The 19,626-nt window shown below is 48.2% G+C and overlaps 6 protein-coding genes across 6 annotated transcripts; 2 read left to right on the top strand and 4 right to left on the bottom strand.

Moving 5' to 3' along the window:
* Window positions 1-451: 451 nt before the first annotated feature.
* On the bottom strand, window positions 452-1,879 carry N7447_001233 (esterase/lipase family protein; the record flags this gene model as incomplete). The annotated part of the gene is made up of 3 exons (XM_057225509.1): window positions 452-1,514; window positions 1,579-1,727; window positions 1,838-1,879. 3 exons carry the CDS (start codon window positions 1,877-1,879, stop codon window positions 452-454), a joined length of 1,254 nt encoding a protein of 417 aa, XP_057089525.1.
* A 453-nt stretch (window positions 1,880-2,332) lies between these two features.
* N7447_001232 (glutamine amidotransferase subunit DUG3) lies at window positions 2,333-3,650 on the bottom strand (the record flags this gene model as incomplete). Its single annotated transcript, XM_057225508.1, has 4 exons — window positions 2,333-2,622; window positions 2,684-3,416; window positions 3,490-3,585; window positions 3,636-3,650. The coding sequence occupies 4 exons, from the start codon at window positions 3,648-3,650 to the stop codon at window positions 2,333-2,335; spliced, it is 1,134 nt and encodes a 377-aa protein (XP_057089524.1).
* Window positions 3,651-4,136: 486 nt separating this feature from the next.
* N7447_001231 (dynamin-related GTPase MGM1) lies at window positions 4,137-6,996 on the top strand (the record flags this gene model as incomplete). The annotated part of the gene is made up of 3 exons (XM_057225507.1): window positions 4,137-4,434; window positions 4,496-6,514; window positions 6,566-6,996. 3 exons carry the CDS (start codon window positions 4,137-4,139, stop codon window positions 6,994-6,996), a joined length of 2,748 nt encoding a protein of 915 aa, XP_057089523.1.
* A 340-nt stretch (window positions 6,997-7,336) lies between these two features.
* On the bottom strand, window positions 7,337-7,780 carry N7447_001230 (uncharacterized protein; the record flags this gene model as incomplete). The annotated part of the gene is made up of 2 exons (XM_057225506.1): window positions 7,337-7,639; window positions 7,688-7,780. 2 exons carry the CDS (start codon window positions 7,778-7,780, stop codon window positions 7,337-7,339), a joined length of 396 nt encoding a protein of 131 aa, XP_057089522.1.
* Window positions 7,781-9,937: 2,157 nt separating this feature from the next.
* Window positions 9,938-10,837, top strand: N7447_001229 (uncharacterized protein; the record flags this gene model as incomplete). The annotated part of the gene is made up of 1 exon (XM_057225505.1): window positions 9,938-10,837. One exon carries the CDS (start codon window positions 9,938-9,940, stop codon window positions 10,835-10,837), a length of 900 nt encoding a protein of 299 aa, XP_057089521.1.
* A 412-nt stretch (window positions 10,838-11,249) lies between these two features.
* On the bottom strand, window positions 11,250-13,228 carry N7447_001228 (uncharacterized protein; the record flags this gene model as incomplete). Its single annotated transcript, XM_057225504.1, has 4 exons — window positions 11,250-11,379; window positions 11,439-12,410; window positions 12,469-12,807; window positions 12,877-13,228. The coding sequence occupies 4 exons, from the start codon at window positions 13,226-13,228 to the stop codon at window positions 11,306-11,308; spliced, it is 1,737 nt and encodes a 578-aa protein (XP_057089520.1). The 3' UTR covers window positions 11,250-11,305.
* Between the last annotated feature and the right edge of the window lie 6,398 nt (window positions 13,229-19,626).

Raw genomic sequence — 19,626 nt, 5'->3', positions numbered from 1 at the left:
AGACAAGTGGTACATAGGATCAGCACTGCCATACTCCCCAACGAAGAAAACCCCACTGAGACAACCACCGGCATGACTGCTTAGAATGGCAAAACGGAACGAATACGGCGGCGACGCTTTGTTCTGGACCTTGAGGGATGATCAAGGCCCATTGGCGTTTTTAATGCCTGCAGAGAATGAACCTCGATACCATAGTAATCATGTTTTTGTGCATACTATTCGCTGTACGCTAATGTGCAGTGCACGCGGACCGAAGTCTAAGTAAGTGGTCTGCCGATCGGGGGAGGGGCCCCGTGGGTAGAGTTCTTGTAGAAGGTTCTAAGTCGGCAATAAAAAAAATAAGGAGGAATTGTGGAGCGGCATATTCGAAGGATCGGAAGTTGTGATCTCAGCCAACGATGACAACGTCATCACCATCCATGGAGTCCCCGTCTGTTTTGGGTTCTGTGTCCTATCTTGCATGTGGGTGCTTGATATCGTCTTTCTCGACTGGTTCGGTGGACGAATCATACCAGCCTTTGTCTATCGATTTAACCAAGACCGCACACGCTTCACTGAGCATCTCAAAAAATGCAGGATTCTGTTTGTACAGAAACATGGTGACATGCGCGCTGGTTTCGTCAGTCGCCTGGTCGTTAACGGCCCTGGTCCACAAAAGTCCTGGACTTCGAGATTCCTCGCCACGTTCCACCTCCTCTGGCAATGAACAGAACGTCCTGTTCCTCGACCTGATGATTTTTTGACTGAAGGATGTCTTGTTTGCTGATGTGTTTTCCACCAGACTCGTCGCACTTTTTCCGAGGCATGTGTAGAAGTTCACACACCCGATTCCGCGTTCCTGCTTAACATTCGACAATTTCACGATACGCTGGTGCAATTCTGATGTACGCGCGAGACAACCGACAAACTCAAGGTGCGATGATACCCATCCGAATCCATCGGTGAGCTTCTGGCGCTGTGTATATATGGCTGCACCGCCAGCGGCAACAGCACCAGCCGCGCCGGCGAACATTGCATACTTACCCCATCGTTGCCAAGGAGGTGTCGCGGCGGCGTCGGATGTGGAAGGCAATCCTTTAGGGTGCTCTTGCGGAGGTGCGTTGGTGCTCCCCTGATTTGATGCATTACCCTTCCCACCGTAACCGAATAACCCTGCAGCCTCGGAGAAGGTGTTGTAGGCAGTTGCAGCATTGCGGTAATGTCCTTCTGCGCCGTATGACACGACTCCTGGCGCTATTCCCAAGAATGGGGTATCAAATGCAAGCACTCCTTGTATATGAGGGAACATGAAAGTACCCGGTTCCACGATATATTCAGTGCCGTCTGTGAACCCAGGCTGTGTAGTTGAAGTCGGATTCCGAGCAATTGGTTGTTCCGCGGCCAATAAAAGCAGGGCCTCCGCTCCTACTATTCCTCCCATCGAGTGACCGATCAGAAAGACATGGACCGAGGGATCGACGGTGGGTGATGCGGTATGGTTGGCGACTTCAAGATCAATCACAGTATCTTGTAACCTACGCAGAAGAAGTCTATCAGTCAGCAAAGCTTGGATTCACGAGGGACTAGAGCGGATTTTACCAATCTCGCAATCTCGCAACACATTCTTTCAAGTCACCCTTAGTCTCATACTTGGGGTAAACAGCTGTGGCGACCTCTACAGCAGGAAGTGCTTTGCTTGCAAGGACGCGAAACTGCTCAGGGAACGTGCCAAAAGTATCATCGCCACCCTAGAAATGGAGTTAGATAACGTAGGCAATAGGCTGAAACCAAATATCCTTGAGCTGAAATCTGTAATACTTTGCGGAACCAGGTCTTCAGCAACAGGTATTTAACATACCTTAAAGCCGTGAATAAAGACGAGTAGCACGGTTTTCCTCATTTTGAAATTCTCCACATAGTCATGTTCATAAAATAAACATAGGGAGTGGTTCGAGGAGGATAAGAGGAAGCCGAGATCCGACTTAGTCTGTTGATGTGAATTACGTCATGTTACCTGTATGCAGCCACGTGACTATATGATCTATACAAATATTTAAAATCATTCACAGCTTCCCGAGGTCTGATCCTGTGTATATTTGTGAATTCCACTCTGGTTAGGGTTTATGTTCTTCTACAAACCGAATTCGATATCCATTTAACTTTTGGATGCTGCAAATTATATATCCCCAAAGACCACACAGACCCAAACGCTTACATACCATCTCATAAACTCCAATTTGACCCGGATATCCTGCATATTTGTCTCATTCCCAACGCCGTATCAACACAACGCTTTCCAATTTGTGGCTGAAGCTCAGATTTGACTCCAAGAATGATCAGCTCAATGCCGATTTTAGTGTGACACGGCACATGCGGTGACATGACCTGACCGCAAGCTTTCCATAGCACTGTTGGCATTCCCAATAGCATTGCCTGTTGCCGAAGGGGTGCACGGCTCATTTGTATTCATTGGCGGGATGGTTGTCCCGGGAGCGGTGCTAACAAGTCCCTTGGATACAGCAAAGCAGGAAGAGCGGTCATGGTTGAGGTTCTCGCCATAGAATTCATCAAGAATTGGGTGAAGCATAACAGTCTGCTTGTGGATGGTGACGACTGAATTGGTTGGAACTGACACCCAATTGTCTGTGTATAAGATTAGCATATGTTAATAGGTATGGGGAGAGGGGGAGGGAAGGCTTCTCACGTCGTTCAAAGGTGATGGGCTCACTAGCCACGAGGACGATATCGGCACCTTTATCGTGTCGCTCCATCTTGAAGTGTCCTTTCGTTTCACCTTCCTTCCACTTGGTACCGGAAGAGAAATACAAGCTGGCCGGTTCGTCCGTTTTGCTGCTGATGTACCGAGTGCAAACAACAGTATGGCCGTCTGTCACAGCGAAGTTCAACAAACTCCGAGTCTCAACTCCAGTGACATTATATTTCTCTGGAATTTCTTGAACCATTTCATTGATTCTGGCAATAGTTTTCACCAAGACACGACGTAGAAGAGCTTGTCCGAATCCCTCAGGGCCGGGGTCAGAGCTTGGATCTACTCCTTCCTTTTCTAGCAGGTCAAGGAAAAGGGCAAAAGCCCACTCACTGTCGGTGCCACCTTTCACACCTAGGTACCACTTGTCGGCGAGTGAGCTTCCTAGCGTACGCTTGATGTAGCTCCACCCGCCGATGCCACCATTGTGCATCCACATCAGGGACTGGTGCTGGAACGGGTGGCAATTGTTCTCGGCAAGAGCACCCTCAGTTGTTGCGCGCACATGCGCAAAAATCAGATCTGAGCATGTCTTTGCAGCGAGTCGCTCTAAATTCTCACAGTTCCAAGCTGGCAGCGTTGAAGTAAAGATGCAAGGCTCTGGTCCAAGCTTGGGATCTGTGTAGAAACCTACACCAAACCCATCACCGTTGACAGGACGGCGGTTGTCCTTGGTATTGCATGTCAGTGGGTTGCGACATGCTAATCACGTGGGTCTGGCCTATGGAGATGGGATAACCTACCAGTCTCAGACGTGAATCATATGATTGAGTAAGGATTGAATGACTTGGCTCGGTTATCAGCTTGCTGAGACGGATCTCATTTCGCCCTTTGTATATCTGACCGAGATATTAGCTTTAAGCCCAATGCTTGGAAGGATGGCCCTGACCAGGAATCGACACATGTTTGGTCTGGATCATATACAATTGAAATGGCACTGTGTAAAATACCACTTCCAACTTTATTAGAAGCTTTAAGGTGTATAACTTGTCGTTCGAACAAGGCCGTACTCGTGTTCAAAGAATGTATCAATAGACTCGATTTCGTGGGGGGTCGGGATAAGAGTCACCGACTGTTGGGAACCGGTGAGATGTCCAAACGTCAACCACGATCTTACAGCCCAATGACAATATGTTCGGGATGTAATTTAGCTGCGGTTTACAAGGAGGGAAGAATGTTATTATCAAAATCAACACAAAAGAGTAAAGTCACTTCCCTTGCACAGCACGTCATGTTTCACGTGACAAGGTTATTACGGGAGGCTACGCGGCTACTTGCGCAAGTCACGGGAACTGTTACATAAGTTATGCCTGATGTCAGTGATCCGGTAATATACAAAGACCATCATCACATTTATTTCCATCTTCTATTGAATGCTACCACAACAATAATGAGTGGGAGGATACTCTCCCATCGACTAGGACCGCTATTGCGGAACGGTCACCTAGCTCGCCATATTCACAATGCAGGCTCAAGGACCGGCGGCCTGCTACGGGCAGATGGTGGCGCTACTCTCAGAGGACGCGCATGGCCAGTGGGCGCAAATGCCATCCACAATGTCCCTGCAGTTCGATCAATCTCATTTGCTCGAATGCTTCCGAAGCTAGCATTGAAGCTTGTCAAGGTTCCGGCTATGTTCGGTGGTGCGACAATCGCCGGTCTAGCTTATTTCCAATACCAAGCAACTCGTATGTCTCTCATCCATGAAGCTTGCTACAAACAGAATCCGAAGCTAATTTTATCTCATAGAGGCCGGTAACTATGCGATGGATGTCTTCAAGCAAGCCTCGGAGACTGCGGGGAACACAGCTTCGACCTTGTTCCATGGACTGCAGGACATGGCGGATCAGACACAACGCGGGTGGAACAAGACGACCGAAGACATTGACATGCCTGACTGGCTGCAGAAGATCCTACGCCTCGACGAGGAGTCTCGAAATGGCGATTCATCTGGTGGTGGAGGCAAAGAGCCGAAACAAAGCCGGGCTGGTACTGCTGCTGCTGCTGCCGCTACTACTACAGCGTTTGGATACGATCAATCGGGGGAGGAAGATTTACGGCCGGGGAGAGATGCTGCAGAGGATGATCAAATGATGCTTCTCACGCGCAAAATGATCGAAATCCGAAATATTCTCCAGACCATCGGCCAGTCTGGCACGCTCACTCTTCCGTCGATCGTTGTGATTGGATCCCAATCGTCGGGTAAAAGCTCTGTTCTTGAGGCTATCGTCGGCCATGAGTTTTTGCCCAAGGGCTCAAACATGGTGACTCGGCGGCCAATCGAGCTCACGCTAGTTAACACCCCCAACGCTCAGGCAGAATACGGTGAATTCCCGGCCCTTGGTCTCGGAAAGATCACGGATTTCTCTCAAGTTCAGCGCACACTCACAGATCTGAACCTTGCTGTTCCTGAAAAGGATTGCGTCACAGACGATCCCATTCAGCTCACGATATATTCCCCCAATGTTCCGGATCTATCTTTGATCGACTTGCCAGGGTATATCCAGGTTGCGGGCCGCGATCAGCCCCCAGAGCTCAAGCAAAAGATTGCTGATCTTTGCGATAAATACATTCAGCCGCCAAATGTCATTTTGGCGATCTCGGCTGCCGATGTTGACTTAGCAAACTCGACAGCACTTCGAGCCAGCCGTCGAGTAGACCCTCGGGGTGAACGGACTATCGGTGTGATTACGAAGATGGATCTTGTCAGCCCCGAACGTGGCCACGCTGTTCTTTCCGATACAAAATACCCCCTTCGGCTAGGTTACGTGGGTGTTGTTACCCGGATTCCTCAAACAACAGCTCTCTTTTCCAGAGGCTCTGGAAACATTACCAGCGCTATCCTCAAGAATGAACATGCCTACTTCTCTGCGCATCAGAATGAATTCGGTCCTCACTCTGACGTCTCGGTTGGTGTTTCGACACTACGGAAAACGCTGATGCAGGTTCTTGAACAGACCATGTCATCTAGCCTGTCTGGAACCAGAGACGCTATCAGCCAAGAGCTTGAAGAGGCAACCTATGAGTTCAAGGTTCAATATAATGACCGGCCTTTGAGCGCGGAGTCTCACTTGGCTGAGAGCCTCGATGCTTTCAAGCACTCCTTCAAGGCTTTCGCAGAAAGTTTCGGGCGACCGCAGGTTCGGGAGATGCTCAAGGCAGAATTGGACCAGCGAGTCATGGACATTCTGGCGCAGCGCTACTGGAACAAGCCAGTCGATGACTTGGAACCTCCACTGCTGGAATTAGATCCCCTCAAGGATCTTCCCAAAGCCGATGCTGAGTCGCTATATTGGCACCGGAAGCTTGATGCTTCTACCTCATCGTTAACAAAGCTTGGAATTGGTCGCTTGGCTACGACTGTTGTCGCCAACGCCCTCAACAACCATGTGGACTCGCTTCTAGCCTCGTCTACATTCGCCTCCCACCCTGGCGCCCGCAAACAGATCACCGATGCATGCACCAGTATCCTGAATGACAAATTCTTCAGCACCAGCGATCAAGTCGAAAATTGCATCAAGCCATATAAGTTTGAGATCGAGATCGAAGATCCTGAATGGGCTAAAGGTAGAGACAACGTGGGCAAAGTCCTAAAGGAGGAGCTCAAGTCGTGCGAGTTGGCCATGAAACATGTGGAGGACTCTGTTGGAAAGCGAAAGCTCAAAGATGTTATCGCGTTTATCGACAGAGTGCGAAAGGGCGAAGTAGTACTAGAGGGCAACGGCGAGGGTGGTGCGGGTGGCTTCAGTGCCTCCTTGTTGGAGAGAGGTTGGTATTCCTCTTTTCTTCTATTTACAGACACTGACGTATATTATCTAGGACGGGAAGGCCTCTTCCTTCGGGACCGAGCGGATCTTATCAAGATGAGAATTCTCGCCGTCCGGTCAAAGCAATGCGCAACGCAAAGGAACAAGTACTACTGCCCAGAGGTCTTCCTCGATGTTGTGGCAGATAAACTCACCTCCACGGCCGTGCTATTCCTTAACGTTGAGCTCTTATCCGAGTTCTACTATAATTTCCCACGTGAGCTTGATTCAAGACTTGGACGACACCTTTCAGACGAGGAGGTTGAACGGTTTGCCCGTGAGGATCCCCGCATCCGCCGTCACTTGGACATCATCCGCAAGAAGGAGCTGCTGGAGCTGGCTCTGCAGAAGATCGAAGGCATCCGACAGCTTGACGGCCGCGCCCGGAAACCAGAGCGTGCGCCTCCTGGAAAGGAAACGCGGAGCCGTTGGAACCTTTTCTAGAGGATATGATGTTTGGGCTTTCAGAATCTTCCCCCTACGCGAAACAACCTGAATATTCGATACCTCTGCTAGTGTTCTCATCACTCTATCCTGTTTAGCCATCTTTCCCCCTTATCTTCCTCTTGGGATACTCGTACGTATCTCTAAATGCTTTGAAGTCAATGTACATAGCTCTAGGCCATCCAATACACAAATGCTAATCTGTTGAATATATCCTCCAAATATTTCTTCATTCTTGATCTGTAGAAATCCTAGCTACCACGGAGTTTGGCCACGGCCTACGTATGAACATAGCAGGTAACCTATCATCGTAAATGAGGCTTCCTATCAAAAAGCCAGGTTACACAAAGCCCATCCACTCCGTGGACAGTGCTCCCTCTCCCCAGTCGTCGATTATTTGCTTGATCTCCTCCAGACTATGAAGGATACGCGCCAGACTGTTGCTCTCGCGAGCCCAAAGATAGTACCTGCCGTTTGATTCAAACATAGTGCCGCAATGATCTTGAGACATGAACACGGGTACACAATTGGTGAGGCCATAATTACTGGTCATGAGCTTTTGAGCACCGTATTCTCCCTTCCATTCATCGTATTCAAGTACCACTGGATCACTCGAGAATCCAAGAGGGTCAGTCGGGGCCCACTGTTGTCGTCAGCTTTGGCTTTGATGGAAGGGGAATGATATACTTACTCGTGTTGGTTTCGTGCCGTCCCGCGGCTTCTCTCGCCAACGTGGACTCCCTGGTGGAGGCACGGGTTCATTCGAAAATATAGTCTGTGGCATTAGACCGGCAAGCCTTCTAGATCGGCGAGGCTTCCAACTAGGTTAGCCTTGTTCATGACATATTCAAACCAGCCTCACCGGATAATTGATCCTCTTTGGGTTTGGTAGCTTTGACTTTCTTGATGCCATTTCCCTCACGTAGCTAGTTTGGAGATAGCAGTGAAGAATATAGGCCAGCTTTTATGGTGTGAGCAACCATCAATAAAGATATAATGCCCTCCGTAAGAAAGGGTCATATGTCTGAAACAAAGAAATCGTGCTTATAAAAAGACATGGGATGGTTTGGTCTTTTGTTATCCTTCTTTCATAGTGCTGCTATTATTACTCGACTATTTATATTTACGGCAGTCAGATACATCTATAATTGCACTCCTTGAATATTGTTTCAAGGCATTCAATGAGTTTGGCCTTTCATAATCTACGCTATTTTGAAGTCGACAGGCCTTTCATGACGACTAAGAGGTCCTCGGCAAAGAAACAAACCGCCAATATGTGGTTATTTATACGGGGACTTACCCACCAAGCTACATAGAAGAATATAACAACGGCAATGTCAACAACCCCGATAACCCCTTCCACCGAGGCATATTTGCCGGCTTTCAATGACCAACTGAACTTAAAAGATGCATACGCTTGGAGCCTAACACAGGTGAGTTGCTGCAACTGTAGTGTTCTTCGATCTTCCCAGGGGACAATTAAGCTGACTCTGCGCAGATTAAAGCTTTCATGATCGACGTTATACATGACCCTTCTGCCTATGGGGTGGAGCCGAACCTCGTAGCAGAATTGAGAAGTCTACGCATCGATATCCTCGATCTCAGGTGAGTTGGATGTCCGCTAGACCTTAATTTCTGTCAACTAATTGAATTCTTGCAGCGAAAATGGGAGCAGATATCTGTCTGAGACCACCTACCCTCAAGCGATTTCGAGGATAGTTAACCCAAAGCATAGCGAGGTTGAATCATATTTCTTGTTGGATAGCATGACATATGGAGGTCTTCAATACTGGTCCCCCTTTGACCTTTTAGGTAGGTTCCTTTCCCTTATTAGCCCAGCACCCCAAGGTGCCACGCGGTATAACTTCTACTTACCCCTGACGCTACTGTACGCCAAGTGGTGTATGAAGGTAGCTCCGATGTACCCGTGGGCATCTTCGTGCGTCTGGGCAGAGGAAAATGGTAAGCAGAGCCGGTTTCACCTAGGAGGATCGCTCGGGGGATATAACAATATGGATGGGCAGGCCGACCAGTGGAGAAAAGTCCTGCAACGAGCCCGTTTCGATGTTCTTCGCGATGAAAGAATTGACGCAGCGGGGATAACAATATATTCTGGAGCAGTAGGCGCTCAAAGAAACCGTGTTGTTTCCTTTGGAAACTGCGGAGAAACCTATCCTCTCGTACAAATTCTACGGTGAGTCTATTCTTTGGGATCCTACATGTTCCATACTAACGAAGTAGGAACCGTGGCCCTAACGAAGAGGTATATGGTGTTGCAGTGAAGCGTCTGGGCCTACCCCCGGACACATACAGCCATGCGGAAGCATTGAAGACATTGGCGAGACCTTGCGAGAATTGTCAAAGGGTGATAACAGTCTGGGGTGGAAAGGTAGAGAACTTCATCACAGATGATATGCCAGAGAGAGTTTTTACTGGGCCTCCGAAAAAGCAAAAACCTGCAGCTGGAGGACGTAAACCAGCATCTGAATTGAAGATCGCTTTACCATCCCGTCCTAAACGGCCTGCCCCGGCGGATGGCACCGATGAGCCTACGGCAAAAAGGGCCAAAGGCCCGACGCCTGTGATTCCTTTAAAGCCACCAGCTCATTTCGAGGGTAAATACAAAAATCAGTGAAGGTACAGAGGCTTGTAAAGTTCGAAAAGCGGTGTTTTTATAGATATATATAGATAGATAGACATATAGATGTAATCTTGTGAAGCTTATAGAAAACAAATGTATTTGAAGGAATGAGTTCTTATACCATATCTCTTTTCCCATCAGCATCCACACTTCAAAGGAACACAGCCACCGGAACTATACATACAGCTCTATGTGGTTAGACCATATCCACGTGAGATTACTCCGCTAAGTAGAGATTTCTCATTGCTTACTCCATACTGTTCATGGTCTTTCCTCTTACAAGAGCTTGGTATCTGAAAAATGGGTTTAGACAACTTTTCCCAAGAACTCATAGAGATCATTCTGTTATTGATAAAGGATGAGCAAACACTCTTACTCGCCCAACGAGTCTGTCGACGCTGGGCCCTTCTCATACAAGGCTCCCGGGCACTCCAACAAGCCCTATTCTACCAGCCTATCGAATCCACACCCCCAAAGAAAACCACCCCACGACAAAATCCCTTGCTAGCAGCAAAGTTTCCATACTGGTTCCCCAAGGAGGATCAGATATTCCGCGATATCTTATATGGGGCTGGGGACATGCAATACTTTCTAGACAAACACGCCGCATGGCTCCGTCCAAGCGCAAGTTGGCGCCGAATGCTGGTCCAACAACCCCCAGCAATGTCGCTCGGCTGGATAGACCGCCAAGAGACATTTACCGCCCATGTCGTTATGCGCCAGTGGGAACTTTCATTGGAAGAGTACGGTGGGCTCCGTATGAACATGCTATACGATCTGGTTGTCAGATCCGCGGAAAAAGCGGCACAGTTCTTTTACTGGAGGATGCATTGGAACCGTCCTGGCTTGGAAAGATCTTCTATCAGGTGTAATCCGGATATCCAGATGGACAGTATAGACTACTACCTCGAAGCGATGATGTCGGCCAATGCGCAGACGGATATCGTGCTTGATACGTGGAGCACACTACATCCTGGACCTCATATTAAGATGGAATTTGGTAAGGATACTTGGTCGTGGGAATTGGTAGAAGGACTTGAATCGCCGATGGGAGATGTAAATCTTGATGCAGTCTATGCCTCGAGAAAAGCTAAGGAGCCGCGAAGCTGGGAAGTGAGCCTGGAGACCTGGTATGCGGAAGAAGTGCATGGGTTTGGGGATGGATACCCTCTTCTGGGTGACAGTGATCCAGATCTGTGACATTGGGTCTCAGAAGAGAGAAAGGAATGTCGTCCAGCTAGTAAGAGGTGAAATCCACAAGTGTTGACCACATTCTCTAGGGGGGAAAAGATAATTCACAGAGGGAAATAAACAAGTTCAATACAACAATCCCAGACCCAGTCTATATATTCTGATAGCGTACAATACAGTCTAAAAAGAAACCAAAAGCGAAACAAAGAAGACGCGAATTAATGCTTTTGTCTCTGGGCGGAACCAATCGCAGCACCAACAGTGAGTCATCAGAAAAAAAGACGGGAAATGGAGATGACTATCAGAGTCACAGGTGCAAAGAAAGATAAAGACAATGATAGTGGGGGTGGCATAAGGGGGGCGTAGCGGAACACATTATACAGTCAATGTGTCAAGGGAGGCATTGAATAACCAAAAGAAAAAAATGTAGTGTAGATGGCAATATTACAGAAGATCATCGAACCTGGGTGGAGATGTTTACTCCCGTGAGACATCACGACCGAAGAGACGAGCCTTGACCCAGTCAACGCAGACAAGGACACGGTTGCGAGCTGGATTATATGTTAGTGATGAATCTCAATCAGTGTTGGATAGAACTTGGGGAACTTACTGCTGAAGCACATGCTCAGGTAGGCACTGCGCCAGAACAGGTAGGTCAGAGTGCCACCGCTGGCAATGTTGCCGCTCAGCCAGCTGATATCGGCCACGGCACGCTCCTTACCGATGTAGGCCAAGGAGCCCTGGTGCGAGTACTGGAAGGGACCGATCTGCTTGTTGCGGCGGAGCTGCTTCTGGCGTTCACGGATCTCGTCGAAAATCTGGTTGCGCTCCTCGTCGCCCTTGGCCTGGGCCTGGCGCTCTGAGAGGGTCTCTAGCTCCTTCTCGAGAGCCTCAGTCTTGGCCATGGTGTTGAAGAGGCGGCCCAAAAAGGCACCCTCCTGGCTAGCAACCTGGGCGGTCGGGGCGTAGTTGGCAATGGCGCAGTCGCCGACGGCCCAGACGTTATCGGTACCGTTCACGACGAGGTATTCGTTGACAGCGAGACCGCGGCGGGACTCGGCTTGGGCGGGGATCTGGGACATGAGGTCGCGGACGACGCCGCGGATGGCGTTACCGGTAGCCCAGACGAGAAGACCGTAGGGGATAGTCTCGAGCTCCTTGGATCCGTCGGGCTTGGTGACCTCGGCCTGGATGTACTTGTCGGTAACCTTCTTGACCATAGTCTTGGTGCGGATGGAGATCTCCTCCTCCTTAAAGGTCGATTCGGTGTATTCAATCAGTTGCTTCGAGAACATGGGCAGAACGTTGGGCAGAGCCTCGACGAGAGTGACGTGGAAGTTGTCCTTGATTTCGGGAATCCACTTCTTCAAGTCATCGTTGAAGAAGTCCTGCAGTTCACCGGCGAATTCAACACCGGTGGGGCCACCGCCCACCACAACCATGTGCAGCAGACGCTTGACCTCGTCCTCAGTCTGATCCTTGAAACAGGCGGTCTCGATACAGTCCATAATACGCTTACGAATGTTCTGGGCGTCACCGACTTCCTTCAGGAAGCAGGAGTTCTCACGAACACCGGGAATACCTATACGTCACAAAATTAGTCCAAAATACATCGTTGCAGATGCGAGAGAGGGACCCACCAAAAGTCGCGTTCTCGGCACCAACGCCGATCACAAGCATGTCAAAGGGAACCTCGGTGTGCGAGATATCACCCTTAATTTCCGAATCATCACTGATGTACACGATGCGCTTCTCATAGTCGATCTTGGTAGCCTCAGCTTCGTAGAATTGAACGCTGGCCTTCTTGTGGCGCAGAATATTGCGGATAGGCTCCATGATCGAGCGGTGCTCGATCAAACCGGTGGTACATGAGGGCAGCAAGGGAGTGAAAAGGAAGTAGTTACGGGGGGAGACGACGATAACGTTGTAGTTCTCGGTATCAATTTTCTTCAGGAGGGACACGGAGCCCCAGCCAGTTCCTGAACAAACATGGTCGCGTTAGTGACACTTCGGCCATACGGGGATCGACGATCGCAACCGACACATACCGAGAATGACCAGAGTCTTCTTTGATGGGTCGGGGGGGGACTGGTCCGGGGGTTGACGGAGCTCGAGGATGCTGTATGCGACAGTACCGGTCAGACCGATGGCAGAGAGCCAGGTCAACCGCCAGGCCCAACGCAGAGCTCTGAAACGCTTCTTAGGCTTCGGTGCCGGCGAAGGGGCAGCATCAGCGTAGCTACGACGAGCGATACGCGACACCGACTGGGAAACTTTAGTGGATCGCATCGGCTTTGCGTGAAGGGCCAGCTGCGAGGTCGACATCGACCTGCGCGTCATCGATGACAGCTGCATGATGGACGGAGCCATCTTGCGAATTGCTAGCGTACTGCCAGCCATTGTGAGAGGGCACACCAAAGGTATCAAAGGGAATGCAGGAATGAAATATCAAGGGCGGAATAATTTAAGAAAGGAAAAAAAAAGATTTGATAAGCTCCATTATCGCGTTGCTGTTTTGGGCGAATCGGTGTAGCCGGACCCAAAGGGGGTAACGTGTATCTAGTACATGGCCGATTGCGTGCTACCCATAGCAAAGCTAAGTACTGTCTACATTTCCTTTTTTTTTGCCTTTCTACTAATTAGAGGAGTTGATTACCCTTTAGGGCATATAAGCGATTAACGTCTAATATACTGAGAGCTGTAGATATTTACCGGCAAAACCAATAATAGCCGCTTAAGTGCTTAATCACAAGCCAAACGAAAATTACTAAAATAAAATAAAATAAAATTGGAGAACTGAGGGGACATAAAATCTCCCGGTGAGGAGAAATTAACCGCGGGGAACGTAAACTCGGTCTATCGGTCAATGTTTTGGGGTAAAACCTGCCAAAACTACGTGCTTTTGATCTAGGAAATTGATGTTTGACATAAAACATCCCGAATGAACCCCATTTTCCCCCACTCCCCCCCCAAGCCCTAGCTTCTCCGACTCTTAACCGATATTACCCGCGTATCTATTCCCGTGGACCAAATCTTACTCTACAAGGTATGCAGTTCTAAATAAATAGGGTAGGGCTCTAGCAAAATCTGGGGAAGTTCGCTCCACTTTCATCACTGCACTTTCATCACTGGTCCGGTTTCTCCCATAGAAATCCCGATGAGCCTGACAGGTAGGAAAGGTCGGCCAAAATCGGCCTGTCATCGCCAGTTGAAGCTTAATTGAACTCATGACGTGCTCAATTGGCAGCACTCGCGATCTTTTTCGCGATATTTCTCGGGTCAGTCGGACAATGTGACTGATACTTCACCGTGTTATTACCGCTGGGAGTTGATATCAGCTCCGGGGGTGACAGGGCTAGCGTCTCGTGATAGATTAGTATGACGCATCATAAAAAGAAAGCTGCTCGCTGGAGAGTAGCTAGCAGGCTTAGCACCTCAAATATAAGATAGATCAAGAAAAGTACGGAGTATCGGGGATGCTTTCAATATGTCCTTTTCATCGTGCAAGCCAATATATCAGATGAAACATCGTCCCAGGAGCTTCATTTCCATTGGCCAATGTAATTTTTGCAGGTATGCTGCTGTATGCTTATATTACCGAAAGGCAGACGAGAGTCGTCCATTGATTCCGAGGCATATATGACCTCAGATCCTCAAAAGTGTCAGCAGAACATGCATTACGTATAAGCCAGGATATCAACCAAGATATCATGATCCGATGTGACAGACACTTAGACATCAAGAGCAATGCTGAATGTGCGATTGGAACAGAACAATATCATATCCAACAACACAGCGATAGGATATCGTCCGTGAGATCCGATGTCAACACAAACACAAAACCAACAACGCCAATAACCAGGAAGGTGACTGGGTATGATATGATATGCGTAGCACAATATATCATCCAGCGAGGTTCCCAAGTCCTTTCATATATCACGAAGATAAGCAGTCCGACCCTGCAGCCCTGGCAGCAATAGCAGAGCCTGGACACAAAATTTACACGTATCTACAAGCGACAGCCTGGATGGATTTCAAACACGACGGCGTTGATGAATGCCCCCTTACCCGCTTACAGAGTATGCAAGTAAGCAGTGATGGAGGCCTGGAACTGGTGAGCCTGTCTATTGAGTAGGCTGAAACACTGCTTGACGAGTGTACAGGTGTGATGTCATGCGGGTATGAGCATAATATCACCCTTTTGTTAATTATTTGCCCCGCCTTTGCTTGTCTATACGTCAAAATCTGGATTGCATCTGGGTTGGTTGGGTATATCGGGGTATCCGTGTCGGACGAGGTATCATATCTTCATTGGAGGGTGTTGAAGGCACGAGTATGCAAGATGCGGATTAGATTGGTTTAGTATAGAATATCTTCAGTTGTGCTTCCTTTTGCCCCCCATCGGCCCTGTCTGGTCGGATTTGACATCGCTTATGCTTCGGGTCTTCATAGGGTTCGTTTGTGTGTTACGGGAGATATATGAACATAGCCGCACTGCGAGATGAGAAGGTGGCCAGTCGGTTCATGACATATCTCGGATCCGGGATATGTGAGGTTCCATTATGGCTATGGCGAGGCCGAATTATGATGTTTCAAGTGCTGCTGTGGCTTCGTGTCTGTATCTGAGGATAAAGCCTGGATGTAGAACCGGTGATATTCCATTAGGATTTCGCCTTGTCTTTCAGATTGATTATGCCTTGCATTCTTCCATCAATGTTGATTGGTTAGTTCGGTTGGATGCACTTGTTTGGTGGGGAAGGATTGTCGTTGCCTTGAGTCTGTCAGCCGAAAACCTCCATTAGTTTGAAGAAACAAGACATCAAGGTTGATGTCAACGGCTATAGCTAGTTATTCCGATTCACAGATCAGCGATCTGCCATTTCTGGTTTCAACGAGTCAGATAAGACGATATGGAGTATATATCAAATAGAAAGTAAGGCGACCATCGCTTGAATCATCAACAGCGACGAGACAGACTCAAAGACTCCATTGGGCTTTCAGACTCAATTGTGGCCATATCGTCCCGGGAGCAGAACTAGCCGAAAATGTCCGTAGCCATGAAGCCCTAGTTTCTTGCTTGATTCTTCGCGGGTAAACCCAAAGGCTCGCTTTGTGTTGTGGCGTCGTGGTTCAAACAATGTGGAAGATAACATCCAGGCCAGATTTGGATACAGCAATGAATTGCCTCGCATAAATCGGTCTCCACGTGTTAACGGAGACATGCCTCGGTTGGGCCGACATTAATCAGACTCCTCGCATTTTCGAAGCAAGGCTAGACCGATATGCAGCTTGCATGGGAATCGCCAGTTTGTATGACTGTCGCGTATGTGGCTAAACCCCTAAAACTCGGAAATGAGGAAGTAATCGACGGTATGCCACGGTGTACATCCCATCTGAAGCGGAAAACGAAAAGAAACTCAAAGCAAAGCTGTGAGCCTCGTCACCAGCAACCAGCAACCCCGCTTAGGTCCAAGGAATAATCAGACCAGTAAAACCCCGGTCGGTTTCAGATAGGACGATTGAAGAAACCCGTCACTCCAAATATTCCAACAAAGAAACCTTGGATGATCACATTTGGCCTCAACCCGCGGTTGCCGAAGAGAAGAAAAGTTGCAAGGAACACGAAAGGTGAGAGGGCGGTTACGCCAAAAGCACAAACCCGCCACTGGCTTGTGTTCCCTGGGCAATGGCCATGACCATGTCTCAATGGCATCGGAGACCTTCAAAGGAAGGCGTCGTCAGCCACCCACTTCGGGAGGTCAAAGATTTAGTTTCAAAGTAGATTCGGAGACGCAATGAATGATGATAATGGAGGGGATTAGAATGCGATTGGGTCTGAATCCCTTGGGTCACGGTTGTCCATTTAGGAAGGCCAATCTGCAGATATTCGAATGATTCGATCTGTGAGATGTCGATGACTGTGACATATGTGTGCCGTTCATCCATGGTGCTGTGCAGGCGAAGGTAATCCGCTGATCCAAGTTTTCCCAACTTTGGAAGGTTTCTTTTTTTTTTTTGCCGCGTATCCGTACTTTTTTTTTTTCTTTCATCCTGGCGCTGGTATTATATGATTTACATTTCACTACAATTTACTAGTGAGTCGAGTACAGACTGCAGGTTGGAAATAAGCCCAGCTCGCCTCGGGACTGTACCTGGCATTGCAACACGTCTTGGATCGGGGAAGAGGAGCCATTTCCCATAGGACGGCTTACTGAGTTGAAACACTTTTATTTATTTTGGTTTGTCTCATTTCCCTCGAGAAACCCAAAAAATAAAATAAAGTGAAAACAATAAGTGGCTCCCGGATGTAGACGGGAATGTGTGTACGGAGTACACTTTGTACTATACGTCGCAGTAAGAAAGAGAGTCGGATTTTGGACTCCGTACGCGTCGACTGCTCCACCATTCACAGCCAAGCTAAGTAAAATGGTTCGAAGGCAGAATAATTATTTCCATCGGATGCCGGAAGTGCATTTTGGCTAGGATCGTCGAGTTGTGACCGCTACGCATATTTTATTTATTATCGAGGCTCTAGACTCTTGAGAACAGCCCCCTTCATGTGCCTGGTATTATTAAGCCTCGAAAAACTAATCTTAGACGTTCAAAGCGACTGAGACAAGGACTACGTAATAGATCCTATCCCCACACTTTCGGCATATCGAGCACATTGTATAGATTCTAGATTATTGGCTCTTGACTGCATATGTTGCAGTTGAGATAGCAGATAATATAACTGGAATAAGACAGATTTTAGTTTCTACACCGTCAGAACCGCGTTGATCACCCACGAGCCACCGAGCGAGGGGGCAAAAAGAGTATTACCCCGAACATGGCTCCATCGAGCCAACGGAGTAGATTATTGAATCCGCTAAAGTCAAATCACGAGAAGCAAACAAGTCTTTGATGTACTCCGTACGGAGAACTAAAAGTCAAGATTCAAGACCCTGTTAGTCTCAGCGCCAGCGCCAGAAATCAGCGCTTTGTGATGTGCTCGGGGCGCTTTACAGAATCTAGACAAATTCCGAGATAAGTTCTGGTCAAGCAAAAAAGTCAAAAAAAAACTGAACATACAACACACAACATACGAATCATGGCCGATCGTTGCCCCTCAATCTGCTCTGTCTTTGAAATCTTTCAAGCATGTGGGTTGTGTGGGCTCGTTCACCCCCTCTACAGAGCACATCCTTTGGCTTTTGACCCCTGTGCGCGCCAGGGAGGGGGCTAAACCACCGAGTCTGGAATCGGAAACCAGCCTCAAAAGACATCAACTGATAGCGCAAGATGACCCTGTTCTGTCACACGGCCCTGTATGCTGGAGTCCATCTGCATTTGCCAAAGTGTGCACTTCCGGGGGCCAGGTTGCTGCAGCCTGTCGGTGACTGCTCGGAGGAGACTAAAGAAAGGAGGCAACCCTCTACGGGGTAGGTGGCGTGCAGTCGAATAAACTGGGTCTTCTGATCGTGAGATTACAGGGCTTGAGATATCCATGGATCTAGATGACAAGTTGTCTTGCACCCGCAAAATAACTTTTTTTTAGGGTATACTGTACATCGTAACGGAGTACGGAGTATAGAACGTTGTGCTCCGTGCATATACATACAACCTTGGAATATATAGTAGTATATGACTCTAACGTCATAGATAAACCACTAGGAGATATTAACATTTTAGTCCAATCTAGCTATACGATGTAATTGACAAAAGCACCGGATCTGCACTTTGGAGTCATAATTACACTAAGTTTTCACCTGGGTGTGGGGTCTAGTAAGAATTACTTCCATCTTCGACCAGAATCCCCTTGATCTGGGGAGTGGATCGGATAATGACGCCAGGAAGAGAGGATTAATTGCAGCCTCATGCTATTGAAAACAGAATATACAGCCTCGGGTGCATCAAACCCCAGATAATCCGCAATCGATGATTGTAACCCGTGTATTACAAGGTTGCGAGAACGGATAAAATTCCAGATAACACCGATAGCGAAAACAGAATACTACGTGTGATGTGATATCGAGGCAAACTAGGGCTTCTATACTGTTTAATATTTACATAGCCCTCAGTACTTTGTAGAAACCCGCAAGGATGGGAAACATGCAAGGAGCCTTGCTGAGTAGGAGCCAGCAAGGTGGTTGAACACAGCTTTGAGATCCAGAGTGTTTTTTACAAGTTGACATTTTTTTTTTTTTGGTTTGCAACTGACGCATAAGATAGGTTACCTGGGGGGGGGGGGGGGTTAAAAAAACGCAATTAAATGCCACAATATTCCAAGCAATTTAAAATATCAAGAGGAAGTTGATGCCGGGCGCAGAGCGCACCGGAATCCAAGCCCCGCCGTGTAATGATGAAGAGGTGTCAGGGTTGAACGCGTACATAAATTAATAGAGCCACGAAAAGCCTGATAGAGACGGAGTAAGCCGGATTTGCATCCTACCATTATACAATAGAAGAAGTGATTTCGTAGGTGTGCAATATACGAATTAAATGATCGGCTTCAGCTTTGCTAAGTTAGACCATCTGGGCAACCATTGTAACCAGGGTTTGATCCCAGATCCTGTAGGTTTCTCGTACGGAGTACACTGTCAACTAAGGTGTGTAGCGGGAAACTTTGGATGTTCAGTCATCGCCAATCAGGAGGCAATATTGAAATGTGCGCGAATGCTGCGGATATGTTTTCAAGTGTCCCGTGACTGTAGGATTGATGGGTATTGTTCGGACATAAGGACGAAGATGTGAGCTCGGATGATTTTCCTTGATGGGATGGGGTTCCGCGTGCATCAAGTCGACACACTGTAAACGAT

Source organism: Penicillium robsamsonii (genome assembly GCF_028829455.1).
Source record: "Penicillium robsamsonii strain IBT 29466 chromosome Unknown utg000001l_segment0_segment0, whole genome shotgun sequence".
In the NCBI taxonomy this organism is placed as follows: Eukaryota; Fungi; Ascomycota; class Eurotiomycetes; order Eurotiales; family Aspergillaceae; genus Penicillium; species Penicillium robsamsonii.
This window is presented reverse-complemented; position numbering and strand designations above follow the sequence as displayed.